This window comes from Neovison vison, chromosome 5 (assembly GCF_020171115.1).
Source record: "Neovison vison isolate M4711 chromosome 5, ASM_NN_V1, whole genome shotgun sequence".
Taxonomy (NCBI): domain Eukaryota; kingdom Metazoa; phylum Chordata; class Mammalia; order Carnivora; family Mustelidae; genus Neogale; species Neogale vison.
In genome coordinates, this window is record NC_058095.1 from 12,517,939 (window position 1) to 12,538,305 (window position 20,367).

The 20,367-nt window shown below is 40.7% G+C and overlaps 1 protein-coding gene across 4 annotated transcripts in view; it reads right to left on the reverse strand.

Moving 5' to 3' along the window:
• The window catches only part of CEP112 (centrosomal protein 112), a 424,841-nt gene extending 413,809 nt beyond the window's left edge, over positions 1–11,032 (reverse strand). For 2 of the 4 annotated variants that reach the window (XM_044247582.1, XM_044247581.1), the window contains exons 1-3: positions 10,969–11,032; positions 5,129–5,242; positions 1,309–1,499 (exon numbers count right to left, since the gene is read on the reverse strand). In XM_044247582.1, coding sequence (XP_044103517.1) covers positions 1,309–1,499; positions 5,129–5,234 — 297 coding nt within the window. In that variant the 5' untranslated portion in view covers positions 5,235–5,242; positions 10,969–11,032. Of the gene's footprint in view, positions 1–1,308; positions 1,500–5,128; positions 5,243–10,968 lie in introns of those variants that run through there. The other 2 variants (XM_044247583.1, XM_044247584.1) reach the window with 2 other exon arrangements.
• Between the last annotated feature and the right edge of the window lie 9,335 nt (positions 11,033–20,367).

Here is a 20,367-nt window from a genome sequence, read left to right on the forward strand (position 1 = left end):
ACTGATAATGAAAATGAAATGGAATACTAGAAATCCCAGTTTAAAAAAAAAAAAGATAAATCGAAAATTCTTTTTAAATCATGTGCTCTAGTTCTTTCTGTGATCACCACTAATTACTCTGCACACACACAAAAAAATCAGTGGACAGAGAAACCACAATCCATAAAAATCAGAAACAGAAATTAAGAATCCCTTGATAAGGTAAAGGAGGAGCAATAGAGGTGAAGACCTGGAGTTTAGTTCTGGCCATAAACTAACTAGAAGATTCAAGATGGGTCCCTGGGCCTTCTCATTGTTACTATTTGTGAAATCAAGCCTTCCAATGAGTCTGTGAAATGAGTATGAAAGGAAAAATATGACGCAACATACCCATATCTCAACATCTGAATGTGCTTCAGACAAGGTTCTACCTTCAGTCTTTAAGAAGAATGGCAGTAGCCCACTAATTGCTTTTCAAGTGAGCAGAGCTTCCTGACACACTTCTGAAGGAAACTCTGCATTAACCAGAAACTTTACTACTACCGCCAAGCCCACTGATCTGAAAGAAAATACACAGCTCTACTTTACCATATAGCTGGAACCAGCATTACAAGTTTTGGCATCTCTCCTTGATCAACAAAATTACCATCTAGTGCGCAGTAGGCCTCTTCACTGCATTTTTGGTTTAAGTTAACCAAAGTCATTTTTTTTAAATACATAAATATCCTAATAACAGCTATCAATACCAAGTACTCAAGTCAGGTTTCTCAAGTATTCAAACACCACACAAACCAAGGCATATTTCATGGTTACAAAGATTAAGACAGTGGCAACTCACCAATCAAACATAATTATAACTACTTTTGTAAGCTGATTTTGATAGTGAAATTAAATGAAGTATAAACTCCAACTTACTATCATCATTTTATTGGAGTAGAAAGTCACTCAATCCAACCTCTCATGATTTTTAAATGATGTATGTGAGCTTAATAAACTAAAATTCACTGATATACATAAATAATGGTTAATGTTGTCCAGTGAAAACTAGTGGGGAAACTAAGGCTCAATATTAAAAAGTTTACTTTCTGTTTTTCAGAAATTCGGGAGAATATTGTGGGATGGCTAGATCAATATGCATAATCCCCATAAGGCCAATATCTGGTTTCTCTTCAAAGGGGGAAAATGTGAATCAGGAAGGAAAAAAACCAGTTTTAGCTCATATATTATCCAGGACTTGTAACACAATAATATAACCATTCCCAACTGGGATGATGAGTTGACATTTTTAAAGAAATGAAGCTGAGACACCTCTTAATAAATGACACCTACCATGTACGAAGGTAAGGTTTTCAGTGTCCCCGGTTCAGGTCGGTGTGTAAAGGGGCCTTCGAGCACTCCTCGCTTCAGCATGTGCAGTAGCAGTTTGGCATACAGGTTCCGATTCTTCCTGCCCATTATTCCTGCACCTGTTCCTGAAGGCTCACACAGTTTTTTGATCCAGAGTGCACACCTCTGCCGTTCTAGAAATACATAAGAACCATTAGAAACTTGATTTTTCAGAAAATAAAACAGTAAAGGCCTATGAAACATCTTTTTTGGTCCAGACCAGGGGCGGCAAACGTTATCTGTAAAATGCCAGGCCGTCATTTTAGGCTGTGCTGGCCAGCCGGTCTCTGACATGACTACTTGACTCTGCCACCATAACATGAAAGCAGCCCCAGGCCACATGTGATCAAATGGACAGCAGTATTTTCTAATAAAACTTTAGAGAAAAGACAGCAAGCTGGATTTGGCCCTGGGAGGCTATGGTTTGCCAACCCCTGAAAAGGTTAACTTTTTCAGTTAAGTAGTGATCAGGCAAGGCAAATGCAAAGAAATATGTTCTCAAAAATAAAATCTCTGATCGCTATTGAATAATTTCTGAGAAAAATTATGCTATAAATACATCTCTAAGATAATTTTAGCTGGGCTGAAAAATCTTTCTGTAATTCTAATTATACAAACCAAAGGAAAGCTGAAATGTAATCTTACTTAAGCATTTTAAACTTACCCTAAAATTCGATCTCAAATGTTTAATTTACTAAGCTGATAAATTTCAGATTTGTAGTTGATTAATTTAGGGTTTTCTTTTAACCTCTCTAAAAATAATTGAGGGCTATCAACATGTAAGTTAGCAAAATAATTATCCCTTTAAAAACTACTTTAAAAATACACATATAATCCACATATAATGACCCAATGACTACCTTATCTGACCACTACACAGAATCATTTTCCTGTCTCATGAAAACTATTTTGAGATTAATCTTTTATCAGTTTAACTCAATTTAAGGATTATACATCTAACATAAATCATAACTCTGCTTTAATCTCTTATTTCTAAAGGTCATATTCATTTACTGTTTTACCTACGAAAATCACTCAGGCTGGATTTACCACTTTGCTTATACCAGATTTATCACTTACAGGTATGAGGGCTAACCTTTAAAGAACTTTTGTATTTTTAGCTTTGAAAATTATATAATCACAAAGCAAACTTCATGAAATACTTGGTGTATTTTGAGGGGGGAAAAAAAGTGAAACTGATAAACTTAAGAAAACACTTTTTTCAAATTATGTATTTTCTATATACTTTGTTGCAAACTGTAATCTATGTAATAACCTAATGGCCAAAATTTAGTACAATTTAGTCCATGAAAAGAATTCTTTACTCTACTTAAAGTACTGGGGAAAGCCATTATTGTTAAGTAGCATTTAGCTATAGAAGATATAAGTTATCATCATTATTCCAGCTCTTGATTGGGATGTGAGTTCTAGAACATTCATTATGAATTAATTAATTAATTAAGGGGCAGGATATACCAATACTGACAATGATTACAATTAATCCAACCATATGACCTAACATCCATTTTTTTTTAAGATTTTATTTATTTATTTGACAGACACATCACAAGTAGGCAGAGAGGCAGGCAGAGAGAGAGAGGAGGAAGCAGGCTCCCCGCTCAGCAGAGAGCCCGATGCGGGGCTCAATCCCAGGACCCTGGGATCATGACCTGAGCTGAAGGCAGAGGCTTTAACCCACTGAGCCACCCAGGTGGCTAACATCCATTTTTAAAAGAAAATGAAGGGGCGCCTGGGTGGCTCAGCGGGTTAAGTGCCCCGACCTAACATCCATTTTTAAAAGAAAATGAAGGGGCGCCTGAGTGGCTCAGTGGTTAAGTGCCCCGACCTAACATCCATTTTTTAAAGAAAATGAAGGGGAGCCTGGGTGGGCTCAGTGGGTTAAGCCTCTGCCTTCGGCTCAGGTCATGATCCCAGGGTCCTGGGATTGAGCCCTGCATCGGGCTCTCTACTGAGCGGGGAGCCTGCTTCCTCCTCTCTCTCTCTGCCTGCCTCTCTGCCTAATTGTGATCTCTCTCCCTGTCAAATAAATAAATAAAATCTTTAAAAAAATTTTTTTAATGAAATATGAGAGACTTTAATACAAATTTGTCCAAATCAGCAGATCTAAGACAAAAAAAAGGTAGTAAATATCAGAAAAGAACACAGTACACAGTATAGATATCATGAAATAGAAAAGAATAGAAATAGAAATACAAAAGAATAGAATAAAAAAGACCCCGGGACGCCTGGGTGGCTCAGTTGGTTGGATGACTGCCTTCGGCTCAGGGCGTGATCCTGGAGTCCCGGGATCAAGTCCCACATCAGGCTCCCAGCTCCATGGGGAGTCTGCTTCGCTCTCTGACCTTCTCCTCGCTCATGCTCTCTCTCACTGTCTCTCTCTCTCAAATAAATAAATAAAATCTTTAAAAAAAAAAAAAAAAAAGAATAAAAAAGACCCCAAAAAAGGTAGGAAATATCAGAAAAGAACACACTATAGATATCATGAAATAGAAATATAATTAATCAAATAATATACAAACAATACAAATGATCATGACTGAGCCACAGGACATGAAATATGCATCTTAAAGACTAGCATTGGGAGAAAGAAGAGGTTACAGTCTGATGAGGCAAAAGAAGAGAGTAGAGAAAGAAGCTTAGAAGGAAGACCATGCCAAGCTATCCTAAGAAAGGCCACAGCCCCAGAATAGAAGGTGATCACAGAATGTATAACTCATACACTACATTCCCTTCTCCCAGTGCAGAACCCTGGAACAAATATCTAATATGAAGCTGCTTCCTTATTTTGAACATGGACTTGAGTTATACACCTCAGGGAAACAGGGAACTTGGACAAAACATGGGTAAAAGCCAGAGTATCTTGGCACTATTCCCCACTAACAAATGCCATTAAACTGTACAGCCTACAATGGCTTAGAGAATCATCCTGGCCCCCCAAACTCTCTCCAATTGTTCTCTGATGCCTAAGTCATCTGAAAGTCTTTGACTTGATACGAAGACTCTCATCCCAGTATTAAACAGGCCGGGAAGCACAGATAAGATAGTAAAAAAACTCATTCACAATTGATTTCATTCAGTCAACCAATAAGCATACAAGATCAATAGACTTTTTTTTTCTGCTTTGATAAATAAAACTGTCAGAGAACAGATGGATAGTAGTAGGCTCCTGAAAGAGGAAGCACTTCAGGGAGGAAAAAGATGCAGGAAGAAACAGCTGTAGCTAACGTTAGAGATCCACGGGCTTTAAGCTCACGATGTCTGAGAGTGATATCACACTCTTTCCACAGTTTACAGATCTAGTTTACTAGATCTTCCCACAGTTTACTAGGATATTAGCACTAAATTTCTATATACACTTGAATAGCTCAAAGCACACAATTCTACATCAGCTTAACATGAAACTGTGATTAAAGAAATTTAGCTTTTAGGGGCGCCTAGGTGGCTCAGTCGGTTGAACATCCAGTTCTTGGTTTCAACTCAGATGGTGATCTCAGGATAGTGAAATCAAGCTCCAGATCGGGCTCTGCGCTCGGCAAGGAGTCTGCTTTAGATTCTCTCTCTCCCTCTCCCCTTCCCCTTGCTCACATGCACATACTCACTCTCTAATAAATAAATCTTTCACCAAAAAAAAAAGAAAGAAAAAAGAAAGTAAGTGTTCTCTTCATTGTGATAATTCACTGGTTTGAAAAGATAATATAAAGAAAAATTAATCTTAAAATCTGGTTTGCAATCATAATCTTACCTGACCTATGGGGTAATTTTAGAACAAAGGGCTTCATATCTACCACAAAGTGATCAAATTCTGCATCCAGCTTCTCCCATTTTTCTTCTTCACTTCCAATTTCCATAATTCAGTCTATAAAAGATTTAAAATTAAAATATTAAGATCTGTCTGCTGAGAACTACACAACTCTAATGAAAGAGATCAAGAAAAACTCATTAGTGTTAAATAGTGTTAAATATCCCCAAATTGACCTACAGATATGTTGCGGTCCTAATCAAAATTCCAGCAGTATTCTTTGTAAATGTGCACAAGCTGGTTTTAAAATTTATGTAAAAATGTAAAAGAACTAGAATATCAAAAACAATTCTGAAAAAAAAACCCACAGTTGGAGAACTCAATTATCTGATCTTAAGATGTGCTATGAAGCTAAGGAATCAAGACCATGTAGTACTGGTTAGAGCGTAAGACACACAGGCTCACGGGGCCGATGAGATTTCAGAAATTGACCAATGCAAGTAAGGACAGCTAATATTTGACAAAAGTGCAATTCTTGGAGAAATAACAGGTTTTATAACAGGGGTTTTTTTTGTTTTGTTTTTTGTTTTTTTATAACAGGGGTTTTAAACGCTGTAACAATTGGACATCCATATACAAAGTGAATAAATAAATCTCGGCCTAGACCTTACACTGTGTACACAAATTAAAAGAAATCAAAGCCCTAAAGTGTAAAATGTAAAACTATAATACTCTTAGAAGAAAACATAGGAGAAAATCTTCATGACCTTGGATTAGACAAGAATATCTCAGATATGACAACCAAAAGCACTCCCCATAAAAGAAAAATTATCATATTGACCTTCACCAAAATAAAAAACTGCTCTGCAAAGTACTCCATTAAGGGATTGAAAAGGTAAGCCACAGACTGGGCAAAAATATTTGTAAATCATATATCTCATAAGGGATTTATATGAAAAACATACAAAGAACTCTCAAAACTCAATCATAAGGGGAAAAAAACAACAAAAATAAGTAGGGAAAAAAAAAGAGTCCCTTTGCCAAAGAAAATGTGCAAATGACAACTAAACACATGAAAAGATGCTCCGTGTCATTAATCATTAAGGAAATGCAAATTAAAATCACAATGAGATCTCACTCTACCTATTAGGACAGCTAAAATAAAAAATACCAAACAAATGATACCAGATGCTGGTGAGAACACGGAACAAGAACTCTCACGAATTTCTGGGAGGAATGCAAAATGGCACAGCCACACTGGAAAACAATTTAGCAGTTTCTTACACAGTCCAACACACCCTTACCATATATGACCCAGAAATCCCACTCTTGGGTATTTACTCAAGTGAAACAACGTCTATAATCACACAAAAACCTGAATATAAGGCTTGTAGCAGCTTTGTTCTTGGGTCATCACCAAACACAGGAAACAATGCAGATGTCCCTCCCCTGGGAAATAAACAAACTACAGTGTATCCGCACAAAGAAGGGAGGGCTCAGCAACAGAAAGCTACGAACTACTAACATACACGGCATGGATAACCTCCAAATGTATTACGCTGAGCGAAAGAAACCGTCCTCAAAGGGCTACATACTCAAGCTATCCATTTGCATGACATTCTAGAAAATGTCTTGTATGACATTCATAAAGAACAGGTCAGCGGTTCACAGGGGTTAGCAGTTGGGGGACAGTCTGAATACAAAGAAGTGGCACAAGGGAAGGAGCTGGGGTGTTGGAAATTGTTCTGTTTACTGTCTGCACAGGACGTTATAAGACCCTATTCTATGCATGTGTAGAAGTTCAGTGAACTGTATACCAAAATGTGATTTTTAACTGTACATTCAACATTTTTAATTCCCCTCAAAAAACCTTAACATTAGTCCTCGCATTTCTTCCAAATTAGCAAGAAAAACACTACCTATAAGAAGGTGAATCCCAAAAGTCAATAGGTTTTGATGAAATTCCTTAAGTTAGCAATACGCACACTTTCCTCAGCAAGACTGCGCTCCTGCGACGCCCGCCTTCATTCCCTCACAAAGGGGCTGATGGAGAAAGATCGCGCCGCCTGCAGTCAGACAGCTTCCCACCTTACCCCAGCCCTCCACGTGTCTTTCCCTATTTCCTCCTCCACAAAGCAGCTTAAAAGCTGCTCAAAGCCCCTCAAACTGCTCTTGTCTCCCCTCACTCTCAATTTTAAAAAAATCTTACCTCCTCCTTCATGGGAAAAATAATCAGGTGGTGACACCCCACATCCTCTTCCCTCCACCTCTCGGCTTACCTCTAAGAGAACAGAATACCTCCTTACCTCCTTTGCTTCTGCGTCTGAAGCACTAACTGTCGTCTCTAATGCCAGTATTTCCATCACCTATCAGTTACCTCCTCGTGGGTTCAAACTTTCCATCCCCATGGCCTCCATCGCCTCCACTGTTCCCATTCTCTAAACCCCCCTCAACCAATATATCAACAAATACTCAGAAATGTCTCCAAACCTGCTGGGGTCTTGCTTCTCACTGTCACCATCTCAGAGAAAGCCCTTCCCACCACTCCCTTGCCATCCTCCAGCCGACCTCCCCACTGTCTGGTTTCCCTACTTCAGTCACTGGTACCAGAGTAAGTTCCCTAAGTGCAAAGCTAAGCATATCACCCTCTATTTAAGAATCTCTCTTGACCTACTGCAACAACATAAACCTAAACCCAAAGTTAGGTCTACAAGAGCCTTTGCATTTGAGCCCACCTCTCACCTCTCTGCCTAATTCGCCTACCCACCAAGGGCCACATCCCTGCCGGTGACCTCTGCGCCATTCTTGCAACACTCCAAGCCCTGACATGATTCCACATCCTCTTCACAGGGGGTTCCCTCTGCCTGCAGCCAGGAAAATGCAGCCCAAGAGGTGCTTTGGAGAAAAGCCTGTCCTGCTCGGCCCAGACTCCTGTGTTCCATTCTCCGTGTGCACTGATCACATGCGTGGTGCGGCACTCACTGTGCCATTATTTTTCATACACCTCTGTGCATTATTTACATGTCTTCCACCATCTGTGAGATGCTCCTGGAAGGCAGGGCCATGACGTACACATCTTAGTAGGTACCTGGCACATTATGTGGCACCTTATTAGAAGCTCAAGAACTGAGTGGTACACAAATGCTAACAAAACAGAATAATGTCCCACTTTAAAGTGAGACTAATAATTCTTTTAGAAGATTCTGTTCCAAGTACCAAATAGATCTTCTAGAATAGAAATAGTACATGGCCTTAATTCTATTTACCATAACTGGTCATCCTACCTTGTGCATCACAGTAGAAGAAACATATTTTCAAATGTAAGACATGGTTAAGTCAAATTTTATTTAAATGCATGTTCTGATTGGTTAGTTGGCTTGGGGGTGTTTGGTTGGTCATCTGGCATTCCTACACTAATTAACGGCATTCCTATGTAATTACACCTGTTAAGGTACTTGGTAGCAGAGGGCTATGTTACTACTGCAGGATATTAGATCATAAAGCTAAAAAGTAACTATTAAAATGGATGAAAACACAAATAGAACCTCCCAAACTCACAATTTTAAGCACCACTCCAGCCTAGGAGTACTCCCAGACTGAAACAGTGTAACCTGCACAGGTGCTCAAACATTTGCCTGAGAACACCCAGAGATAAAGCTACAACAAAAAGATCTCTAATAATCACTAATTCACAATAAATCCTTTGACACACGCAGGAGATGTTAGTGTTTACTATTAGGGAAAACTAAAACTCAACAGCTGAAAGACTTCCTCAAAGTCATGAAATTAAGCACAAAGCTCCGTTAAAATTCTGAAATCCCTAGCTCTCAGATCCATTATATCTGACCTCTTGGGCATTTACATAAACATCAGAGACATCTCCAACTAATAAAGATATATTTTGAAAAGCAGAAAGGCAATCACTATAATGACACAATCGTGGAGTACACTTTTTTTAAAAACTCAATCAAGGGTCAATGTGATATTGGGAAAAAGCTAAAAATCGACATCTCCTTATCCCTTACTTATTTGCCAACAAAATTAAGAAACGCAAAAAGGGGGGCGCCTGGGTGGCTCAGTGGGTTAGGCCGCTGCCTTCGGCTCAGGTCATGATCTCAGGGTCCTGGGATCGAGTCCCTCATTGGGCTCTCTGCTCGGCAGGGAGCCTGCTTCCCTCTCTCTCTCTCTGCCTGCCTCTCCATCTACTTGTGATTTCTCTCTGTCAAATAAATAAATAAAATCTTTAAAAAAAAAAAAAGAAACGCAAAAAAGGAAAAAATTAAGTTATCATTTCAAACCTTCAAGGAATTCTTGCTACCCAAATTACATCTTGTAAACAAACTATTATCTACTTAGTTCCAGCTAGGCAAAAAGGTTGATCACTACTTAAAACTGTATTTCAGTATGTCTCATGTGCCTACCAATCACATAAATTACTTTAAAAGCAAAAAAGAACTCAGCTGGGTCACTCTTGCTTATGGTAATAATCTATATTTGACCACGTCTTTTATTTAACTCACTGGCATTGACTTTTTTTAAACCTATTTACATGTGGACACCTATTAAATGGGCTAAGACCTTCTCAAGGTGCTTAGTCTCCACAGGCATCAGCAAAGCAGATGCAAGCCATCAATATTAAAAGGCCTTGGGAGAAAAGCAGCCACGCTGCCAAAGAATACACCTCCCGTATATTGTGCCCTTGGCCAAACACAATAAACAAACTCCTGGAAGTTGCAAAAATCAGTTTTGCTCAAACCATATTTTAAATGCATGGTGAGTCATTCCAGAAAACTTGAAATACGTCCCTCGGTAAATCAGAAGTTTTACAGGTGCACGTGATGCTTGAACAGTTACCAGAGCACAGACGAGGACTTCCCTGACGGTGCCAGTAGCATGCTGTGCGCTTTACAAACGGTTCCCAGTCATCGCCCTGGGAGACCGACCCTCTTTCATGGCCATTTCCCAAGGGAGGAAGTCGAGGCTCAGGGCCGTGAAGTAACCGCCCTAGAGTCAGTCCCACGGAAAGTGGCAGCTGGACCCGGACACTGTGTGCCCGCCGTCGTGCGCGCCAGACTGCAGCCTGGCCACTACGCAGAGGCCCCTGTCATTCCGTTTGCTCTGTACCTTATTTTTACTCATCTTTTAATATAAAGGACAAATGCTAAAACAGCCACACAAGGATCAGAACAAAAGCTGTTCGTCTGCACTGGTGCTGTTCTCCTGAACCCCGGACCTCGGGGACACTCGGTGTCCCCCTCACGCACGCCGTGGCGCTGGGCCAGGCCGTTCCGAGGACTCGGGCGTCGGGACTGTCGCCCACACGGGAGCCAGCACACCCGTCCGGCCCTAACTCCGGGGTCGCCCATCCTGTCCTCGGAGGAACTTCCCGTGTCTCAGTAGCCAGCGGGCGCGGGGCGGGGGTCTGCGAGCCCGCTAGGCCGCGGCCGCTCCCCTGCCCTGTGCAGGACACAGATTTCTCCTCCCCAGCACCAACCTTGCGGTCCGACCTCGGGACCGCGTCCTGCGGACCAGCTCCGACCATCTAGCAAACTTTACCTAGAACTTTCCGGGAATGGGTTTCACCCCCAAGTGGAATCGCAGCGGTCCGCGCCCAGACGCCCCAGCCCCACCCCCATCCTCAATACCCCCCTCACCCTCACCCTCCAGCCAGGCGCGCGCCCCACAGGCCTTGCGAACGGGCCCGGGGCCTGCGGGGCGACGCCCCTCCCCGAACGGGCCCGCACGGGAGGGGCGGCCGCCCTCCCGCGCAAAATTCCACTCGAGAACCCGGGTGTAGGGTCGGGGCGGGGAAATTCGGGAAGTCGAGAACCTGGCGCCCCTACATGCAAGCTTTCCGGTCGGCCGCGCCGCCGCCGCCACCTCCGCCACAGAAAAAACGGTTTCAAATCCTTGCGGGCCGCCGCGGTCGCCGCCGCCCTAGCAGCCCAGGGGCGGGGACTTCCGCGCCCTCATTCCCCGCCCCCTTCCCACCCCGCCGCTCGCGACCTGCGCGCGGCGCCGTTGCCATGGCGACACTCCCGGCAATTCGGAGGCGGGACTTCCGTACTCGTTCCCTCCTGATCCCGGTGAGCGCGCCGCGCTGTTGCCATGGCGACGTTCCCGGGTGTCGCGCAGCCTCCAGGCTGGCTGAGCAGCCTGATGGTACGTAGGCGGAGGTTCCCAGGGTAACACGATCGCTGTCGGCACACTGCTCCCCTGGGTCATCCAGCGAGGAGAGTCTCTTGTGAACATTTTAGGTGTTGTAGAGAAGAAACAGGTAAAGGGTAAAGAGAAATAGAATAGCTGGAGGGGTGTTCACAGAAGGGTGTGCCCATGTGGACAGACGTCATTGAGTCTACAGAAGTGAGAATGTTCTGCCTGGTATCTCAGAAGTGGGAACCAGAGGTGAATGATGAGGTCGGATTAAAGGGGGAGAGTGAGCATTAGCTTGTTTTTTTGTTTTTGTTTTTGTTTTTTGTTTTTTGGTTTTTTGCATTCAGAACTCTCCGAGGTCTAAAGAAACTGGACCCCAAATTCTGAGGATGCTGAAATAAAATAAAGGGTTTTGTGTTTACCAGTCCTGTGTAGAATAGCAAGATCCAGTGGGAAAATGTAATTTGTTTTACTCCCAGGAAGTCTCAAGCACCTCAACGGCAGTCTCCATGTCTGCGTTGCTATGTTGTGATATTTTTTGGTCTTCTATTACATTTCTGGAAGAGCTCTGAAGTATATTTATCCAAATACCAGGCAGAAACAAAATTTAAATTGTAAAAACACTCACTTAAGTGAAATTCAGTTTACCACTGTTTCTCATCTAATTTCACAACAGGATTTCTTCTGCAGTATCCGCGATACACTCAGTGTGATGCCAAATCTAACATAAGCACAGCTTGAAGCAACTTTTCAGTTTTTCCATAAAGAAAATAGAAGATTCATTCATTTGTAACTCATTACTTTCAAGCTTCCAGAGGGAAGTCGTATTCTCTCCAAGGTGCTTTTTCAAACTCATCCTACCAGAAATAAGCATCAACAGTTCTTCATTGTTTCCATGACAAATTATAAAGGCTAAAGGAAGGAAACTGAAATGCTTTAGAAATTAGTTTTCCAAAGCATATTTCCAAAGCATGTTTATGGCTAAAGAATGATCAGTCATCCAGATCATTCGCACTGAGATTCAGGGATGCAAAACCCATGCAAGCAATTAATTGCAGGAATTTGACCACTCAGTGAAGTTTGAAATATATAACCACATTGAAGGGAGAACGTGAAATGAGTTTTTGACAATTGATGTCTAAATGAAATGAGAAAAAAAAAAAAGGAAGGTGAAAAAAGAGATCAAAGGTAAAAATAAAGTCAAGTTCATCTGAGCAGAAATAATTGCAGGAAAAATATGATTGAAAGTAAAAAGTCATTACTAAAAAAAAATTAAGAAAGTAGACTTCTCAAGTATTTTCCCTAAATAAGTGAAAGAAGATAAGAAGATAAGAAAAACTCCCTTTCCACTTTTAAGAACTATGAGACTGCCAGTTTTTTCATTTAAAAAGTATATTGGGGGTGCCTGGGTGGCTCCGTGGATTAAAGCCTTTGCCTTCAGGGGCGCCTGGGTGGCTCAGTGGGTTAAGCCGCTGCCTTCGGCTTGGGTCATGATCTTAGGGTACTGGGATCAAGTCCCGCATGGGGCTCTCTGCTCAGCAGGGAGCCTGCTTCCCTTCCTCTCTCTCAGCCTGCCTCTCTGCTTACTTGTGATCTCTCTCTGTCAAATGAATAAATAAAATCTTTAAAAAAAAAAAAAAAAAGACTTTGCCTTCAGCTTGGGTCACGATCCCAGGGTCCTGGGATTGAGCCCCGCATTGGGCTCTCTGCTCCGCAGGGAGTCTGCTTCCTCCTCTCTCTCTGCCTGCCTCTTGCCTACTTGTGATCTCTGTCTGTCAAATAAATAAAATCTTAAAAAAAAAAAAGTATATTGACCCTTGAACAACATGTGTTGGAACTGCCTGGGTCCACTTATACACCAATTTTTTCCCATAAATAACAACTGTATAGTCCTGTAAATGTTTTTTTCTTTCCTTATGATTTTCTTATCTCTACCTTACTTTATTGTGAGGATACAGTAAATGATACATGTAACACACAAAATATGTATTAATCAATTATTCATGTTATCAGTAAGACTTCTGGTCAAAATTGACTATTAGTAGTTAGGTTTGGGGAGAGTTAAAAATTATACATGACTTTTCAACATGGATAATCCCTATGTTGTTCAAGTGTCAACTGTACATACATATGTATTTATGCAGACAAAAATATTGTTATGATATGCATGGAGGTTATTAGTGTCATTTATGTTATAAATATGAAGCTGGGATACCAGTTTGAGACTAAGCTGCATTTATCTTGGGATTTAAGCCTATATACATCTTATTGAGTGGTCTGGTGGAAAATATAAAGAATCTCCTTACATGAGAATCAAGGAACTGCTAGGAACTAACTCATCCTAAGATATGGTGAGCAGGTCTGGTTCCATGACGATAAAAAAATTGAAGAGAAAGGCTATTCTCCATAAAGCACAGTGCTGGCCTTGGAATGGCTTCCAGTTCTCCTCCTCTTGTTGTAACAGAGTAATTCCTAATCTTTAGAAGTAAGGAACATCCTTCGAAAATCTTAAAAATGTATAACCTTCCTCCCTTCCTCCTTCACCATCAAATGCCCCCATACCCCCACAATATGGATACAAATCAAAGGGTTTCCAGAATTTCTGAAGCCCATCCATAGAGCCTAGGTTAAGAACTCCTAGGTGTGGATTGATTACCCATTTAACCATTGAGAACAGAAGCCTTAACCGGCATTTGTGAATGTAATTTCTGAAGGTAGCACACTCAGTACAGACAACATTGCCCCTAGTGTGGGCGCCAGCAACCTCAAGGCAGCATCAGTAAAAATTAGCAGCAGAAACACCTTCATCAAGCATCAGAGACAAGAAGTGAGAATAACAGCATCCTCACAGCTATAGGCACTTAGAGAAAAATAAATGATGCAAAAGCCTATGATAGTTTAGTAACATACACAGCATGCATGAGACCCACCCTAGAAACCTTCATTAATATTTGGGAAGAAATGGCTGGAATCAGAGTCCACTCAGGGACCTCAAGGGTAAAGTCAGATAAATACTCTTTTGTGACTGCTGCTACTGTATAGCCCCAAGCTTATGTGGCCTGAAAAATACAGCTTCACATAAACCTTTTATGGCCAAACACCTAGGGCAACCAACTAATAGGACTTCTGTGTCTGGTTTTCTTACAATGCATGATAATTTTTCAGCTGAAAATGTATTTATTGAATGCTACTAGGTGTCATTGAACATCTAGTATGTATCTACAGGGAACGTTTCCTCTACCAGGAATGTTCTAACACCTTGCTCTTCACCTCGGCTTAAATGTCACTTACTCAATCCTTCATCGATTCTTAATGCACCCATTATTCTCTTTCAAAGCCCCTGTTCCTTCTCTTCATTGCATTTATCAAAATTTGTAATCAATTATTCACTAAACTAGCAATCTTTCTCAAATGTTTGTAGGATCCACAAGGAGAGGAACCATATATGCTGTGTTTATCATTGGAAACCCAGCACCTTGCAGAATACCTGCCACTTACAGACAATCTGTAAATGTTTATCAGTCAAAGAATGAAGGCAGACGGGTCTTTTGTGCCTTTCTCTGCACGTGGTGGTGGAACATGGCCACCCTTAACTTCCTAGTTTACAAAACTTTCATTCAAGAGGCCCCGGAAGACTAACTGTTCTGAATCCAAACTTCTTCCTGGGAGAGTGCACTTGATTGGTCTAATTTGAATCAAGTAAGAACACTTAATCAGATCAGGTGTGGTCAGGAAATGGCATCCTGCTGTATTAACATGACTTTTTAGTAGCTCACCTTTGTGCTGAAGGACAAGGATCAGGATTCCTTTCTCAGAGAAGGGGACTTCACAAATGGTTCCAGCTTCAACAAAGCTTCAGGAGTTGTGAAAACAAAGATGAGTTTCCACCCTCCAAAAGTTTAACGTATAGTAGGAGGTAATAAGACAAACATCAAATAACCATATTTGGAATCAGATTACATCACCTGGCTTGAAAGGTATATAAAAAGTATGTTGTGGTAATAGAGGGGAGATAAAGCAAACACGATATAGTAATTATAAAGTCAGGATAAGAAAATATACACCCAACCTTGTTTTAGCTCCAGCTTTAGAAACCGGATTGAAATTGAAACATTATTCCCATTGAAAATATTGTTTCAAAAAATACCTACTATTTTCTATCAGCTACAAGTGGCTTAAATGAAAGAAGTTTGTTTCAAAAACTAGTAATATTTAACCTCAATTTTTAAAAAACCAAAGGTAACACAGTAGATAATACAGTATGAACATGATAGTAAAAACATGACCATAAGCGGTGCCTGGGTGGCTCAGTGGGTTAAAGCCCCTGCCTTCAGCTCAGGTCATGATCCCAGGACCCTAGGATCTAGCCCCGCATGGGCTCTGTGCTCAGCAGGGAGCCTGCTTCCTCCTCTCTCTCTGCCTGCCTCTCTGCCTACTTGTGATCTGTCAAATAAATAAATAAAATCTTTAAATTTAAAAAAAAGACGCAACTTACAATTTCCTAAAGGCATTCTTGTGATACCTTAATTGCCTTAAAGAGTCATACCAAAAGTAGAAGTCTGCACTAATAAATACTAAAAGTGAGTTACAAAATATGATGATTCCATTTTACATACCTGCCAGACACACAAAGAAAGGAAAACATGTAAGAATACAAATCAAATGTGGCCAGTGATTCTCTAGGTGAAGCGATTAAACATATTTTAAGTTCTGTTTTGCTTTCTAAATAGCTTCAAATCTCTCCAAAAATAGCACTCTTTTGGAAAAATGGACTCAGACACAAAATTTTGAAATTTACTCTATTTTTTTCCTCTAAAATTTTTTTGAGTCAGGGCTTCAAGAACTTCAATGTGAATTTGTCCACTATTTGGAAGGACTGTGAATAATAAACATATACAAGAGAAAGTACAATACCTAAGAACAAATGTGTTAGTGACTTTGGATCACTTCAGTGGACTATCAGGCAGTTATTCCCACTTACTAGCAAGAATAATAGGGGTGCCTGGGTGGCTCAGTCAGTTAAGCATCTGCCTTCGGCTCAGGTCAGGATCCCAGGGTCCTGGGATTGAGTCCTGCATCTGGCTCCTTGCTCAGTCGGGAGACTGCTTCTCCTTCTGCCTCTGCCTCTCTCCCTGCTCATTCTCTCTTTCTCTGTCTCTCAAATAAATAAATAAAATCTTTAAAAAATGATAATAATAAATCAAAAGTTACCTGTAAAGAGAAATGAAATGTTTTTTCCTAGATGGAGATTTTTGAATTGTTTTTAAAATCAGATTATAAAATTTTAGTGCTATTATAGGGAAATTGGAAGACACTGAAAGGTTTCAAGAAGAAAATAAAAATTATGTGTAATTCTACCATTAAAGAATAACCACTATTAATAATTGCATATATTTCCTCAAATTGTATGTGTGTGTGTGCATGTGTAATTGCTCTACTGTCTATTTATTGCTCCATCATTTGGATCCAACAAAATTTGCTTAATTTTTCTTCCATGATTGGACATGTAAGTTATTAGCAATTTTTTACTCTTATAAATAATGTTACACTAAATATCTTTAAATATATGCACCTTGGTTGAAGTTTCAGCTATCTCCATAAAAGATATTCCAATGAGCATAAAAAATTAAGGCTTTTGATCAGTATTGACAAATTTCTTTCTAGGAGTGTTTTGCAAATTTCCAGTCCCACCCAATGGTCCCTGAGAGCGGCTATCTCACATTAACAATTTTTCTAATCTGTGCTAACTGTATATTAAAAACAGTCCTCTTTAATTTGCCTTTTCCACTCTTAGAAACATTGAAATATTTTTAAAATTTCTATTAGTTTTTTTTCTTTTTATTCATTTGCAAAGGACCCCTTTAGCCCTTTGTCCATTTTTCTAGAATTTGACATGAGGTCCGTAATTTCCATATTTTGATTTATCGTTTCAAAACCAATAATGCCTCTGCACACAGTACTTAGCATGGGCTGATAATCTAACTACTCAAGTTTCAGTTGATTCACCATTTTGCATTATCAAGATACTCTGTATCATTAGAGTGAAATAAATGAATGAATCTCAGCTATCTAAATGGAAAGCAATTTACAAATACCAAGAATGATTATTATTATGTAAACACATTAGAGGTCGATATCACCATAATCCTACAGCCAGCAAATTCCTTAAATTGGATAGGAAATGATTCAGAACTTCCTATTTTCAGGTCATAAAATAGAAATCATAAGACAAAAAATAGATGCAGTGTAAAGAGAGCAGGAACAGAATTGTGGGGCATTATTTTCTTTTCTTCACTACTAAGAAAAAAAAGAAAAAGAGTTACCACCTTTATTACAGTGATGCTGGATTCCATCCTTACGCCGGAAGTAAGCTGCACCTGGCATTCTATCCCTGTCCCTGTGACTTGCTCTATCCTACCCTCTTGGACGAGCCATAAGGGAGCTATCAACAGAGAGACACCGGCTCCTCTCCCCTTCGGAAAGACGCATATGCCCCAGCCCGCATGCTTACACGCTGGCAACCACCTGCCAGGAAATCTCTCCACGAATGTTCCAGCACTTCTCCCGAGGCTGTGAAATTCTAACTTTAGATTGCCATCATTTTGACAAACCACCAGGAAAATTAATCGCTAAATTAGCGGCGTGAGAGTGGTAGAAAAGACGTAGTTCTGAAGTTTGGGTAACTGTCACTAGCTTTGTGACTCTGATCAACGAAGCGACATAACCTCCCCGAGCTTCAGTTTCTTTACCTTCCCAATGGCATAACTGGGAAAATAAAAATAACAAAGGTGAGATACATGGAAAGTTGCCTGATGCTTGACACTCGGAGACTTGGTTATCTTCTCTCATTCATGGCCAGCAGTTTTCGCAAACACTTTTGAAAGTAAGAGATGCCACTAGGAGGCAGCATTTGCCCACAAAGAACTATTTCTCTCACACGCCCACACATTGGTGCACAAGCATACATTGCATAGTCACACACACACACACACACACACACACACACGTTCATGTCGACCCATATGACACACACTTGCACACACCCCAGGTGATTTTCTTTTCTTTTTCTGTTTCTTGTATCTTTTCCATCTTTCACTTAGGAATTAAGGTGGGGAATGATCTTCGAGGTACATGAGAAATTTCGCTGATGAATATTTGTCACTGAGTTTGGGGCCTCAGGAATGAGACCCTATACATTGAAAGACTGGTCAATGCCTTAGAAATGAGAGAAGTCATTTTTGATACTCTAAACCCCTGACAAATACATAGGACAGTGTGAGAGAAAAGCTAAAACATGGACACCTTTGCTTGGAGACATCTAACCAGCCATCATCCAAGAGAAGAAAGCTGGGCGTTAAGAGGCACAGTTGGGGACCTCCTCGTCTTGAAAGAAGTCCTTCTTGGCCATATGTAGCTTATAGTGTTGGTGGGGTTTGCCGTTGCTAGTTAATTTCTATCACATAACATGGGAAGATGAATTCAATGATGCTAAAATACAGGATGATAACCGGCTCCTTAACCGTAGTTTCACTCTTTCTCCATCTGACCCTGTGGGAGGCGGAAGGAGGCACTTCCTGCTCTGTCAGCACTGCACATCCACTAGGGAGGGGATAGCTGAATTTTAATGCGGGGTGACCTGATGACCAAAGCTTTTAAGAAGAAAAGTATTTGGGAAAGACAATCTACTTGTGTCGTTAAATGGACCACATAATCATGAAATGGAGGGCTGAACTGGGCAGTTTCTACTGACGGGGCCCTCTAATCCAAATTGCCAAGGTAGCAGATTTTTCTTTCTGTAAAAATATCATTAAATTAGAAGACTCGGGACTATGGCTTAAGCTTTAAAGTCTACTCTGATTAATTTCTCAGGGACCCAAGCCTATCCAGAAGCCTGAAATGCCTGCCAGTGGGGGGCGGGGGGGAAATGGTGCAAAACGCCATCCTCAACAAACCTACCATGTTCTAGGAGCTTCTTTGTGGAGCAGGTTAATGGGATAGGAGGTAAAGAGATGCTGTAGGTTGAACATAGGAGTTCTGGGCTCAGGAAACTTTGGCACTATGAACACCTATCTTACCAAACAACAGACATGAAGGTCCAGTTATCAAGAGAGTGTGGTATTGGCAAAATAATAGACAAATAGATCAATGGAACAGAACAGGGAGCCCAGAAATAGACCAAGGTAAACTTGGGGTGATATGTCAGTGTAGGTTTCACTTTGGCTAAAAATGTACCACTTTGGTAAGTGATGCAGATAACAGCTAGGCTCTGCGTGTGTGAGGATGGGCGGTGTATGCGAAACCTCTGTACTTTCTTCTCAGTTTTGTTGTAAACCTACAACTACTCTAAAAAAATAATAAAGCATTAAAAAAAAGGTATAACAATTTTAAATATACAATATATGTTCTTGTTCTGTTTTCTTTGTTGCATGTGGGTGTTTTTCTTTTTATGTTGTTTATGTCCTTTCAACATCAAGATGTTCCAAATCTTTCTTGAAAGGAGGCGTGGTAGGACATACACGGTGTGAAAATATTGAAAACCTTTTACACCAATTGATAGATAGCTGTTGCCCCAAATCTCTGAGTACCAACCACGAGGCCAACAGCTTTTCCCATAAGACCTTGTGCCCTGCTTTCACCAGTCTAACTGAAGGGTAACGCCTCATACATCGGGAGGCTTTCAGCCCCAACACCCCACCCCAGCCCCCAGTCCAAGACAGCCATCCATTCTGATTGGACCATATCCTACTGGTTATACCCTTGAGATGGGTCATGGTAATACTTAAGTAAATAATCCCTCATTGGGTATGTTTGTTCATTGGATATAAACTGGACTATAGAACTTCAAAAATTCTGGATTATGTCTCAGTTGATCCAAGTAGGTAATGGCCTCGTAAAAGAACAGGAAAGCTTAATTGTGAGTATTAAAAAGAGGCCCTCAGAGATAGAGCAAAAGGCCTTGAAGCTCAGGTTGGCATTAGAAATTCCCCCAATAACCACTCACCAAATAAAGAAAATCACTGACATTCATGGCTCCATAGTCCCGTTCAAGTGAGCTGAGGGACAGTGAGCAATTTAAATTTTTTTCCTAT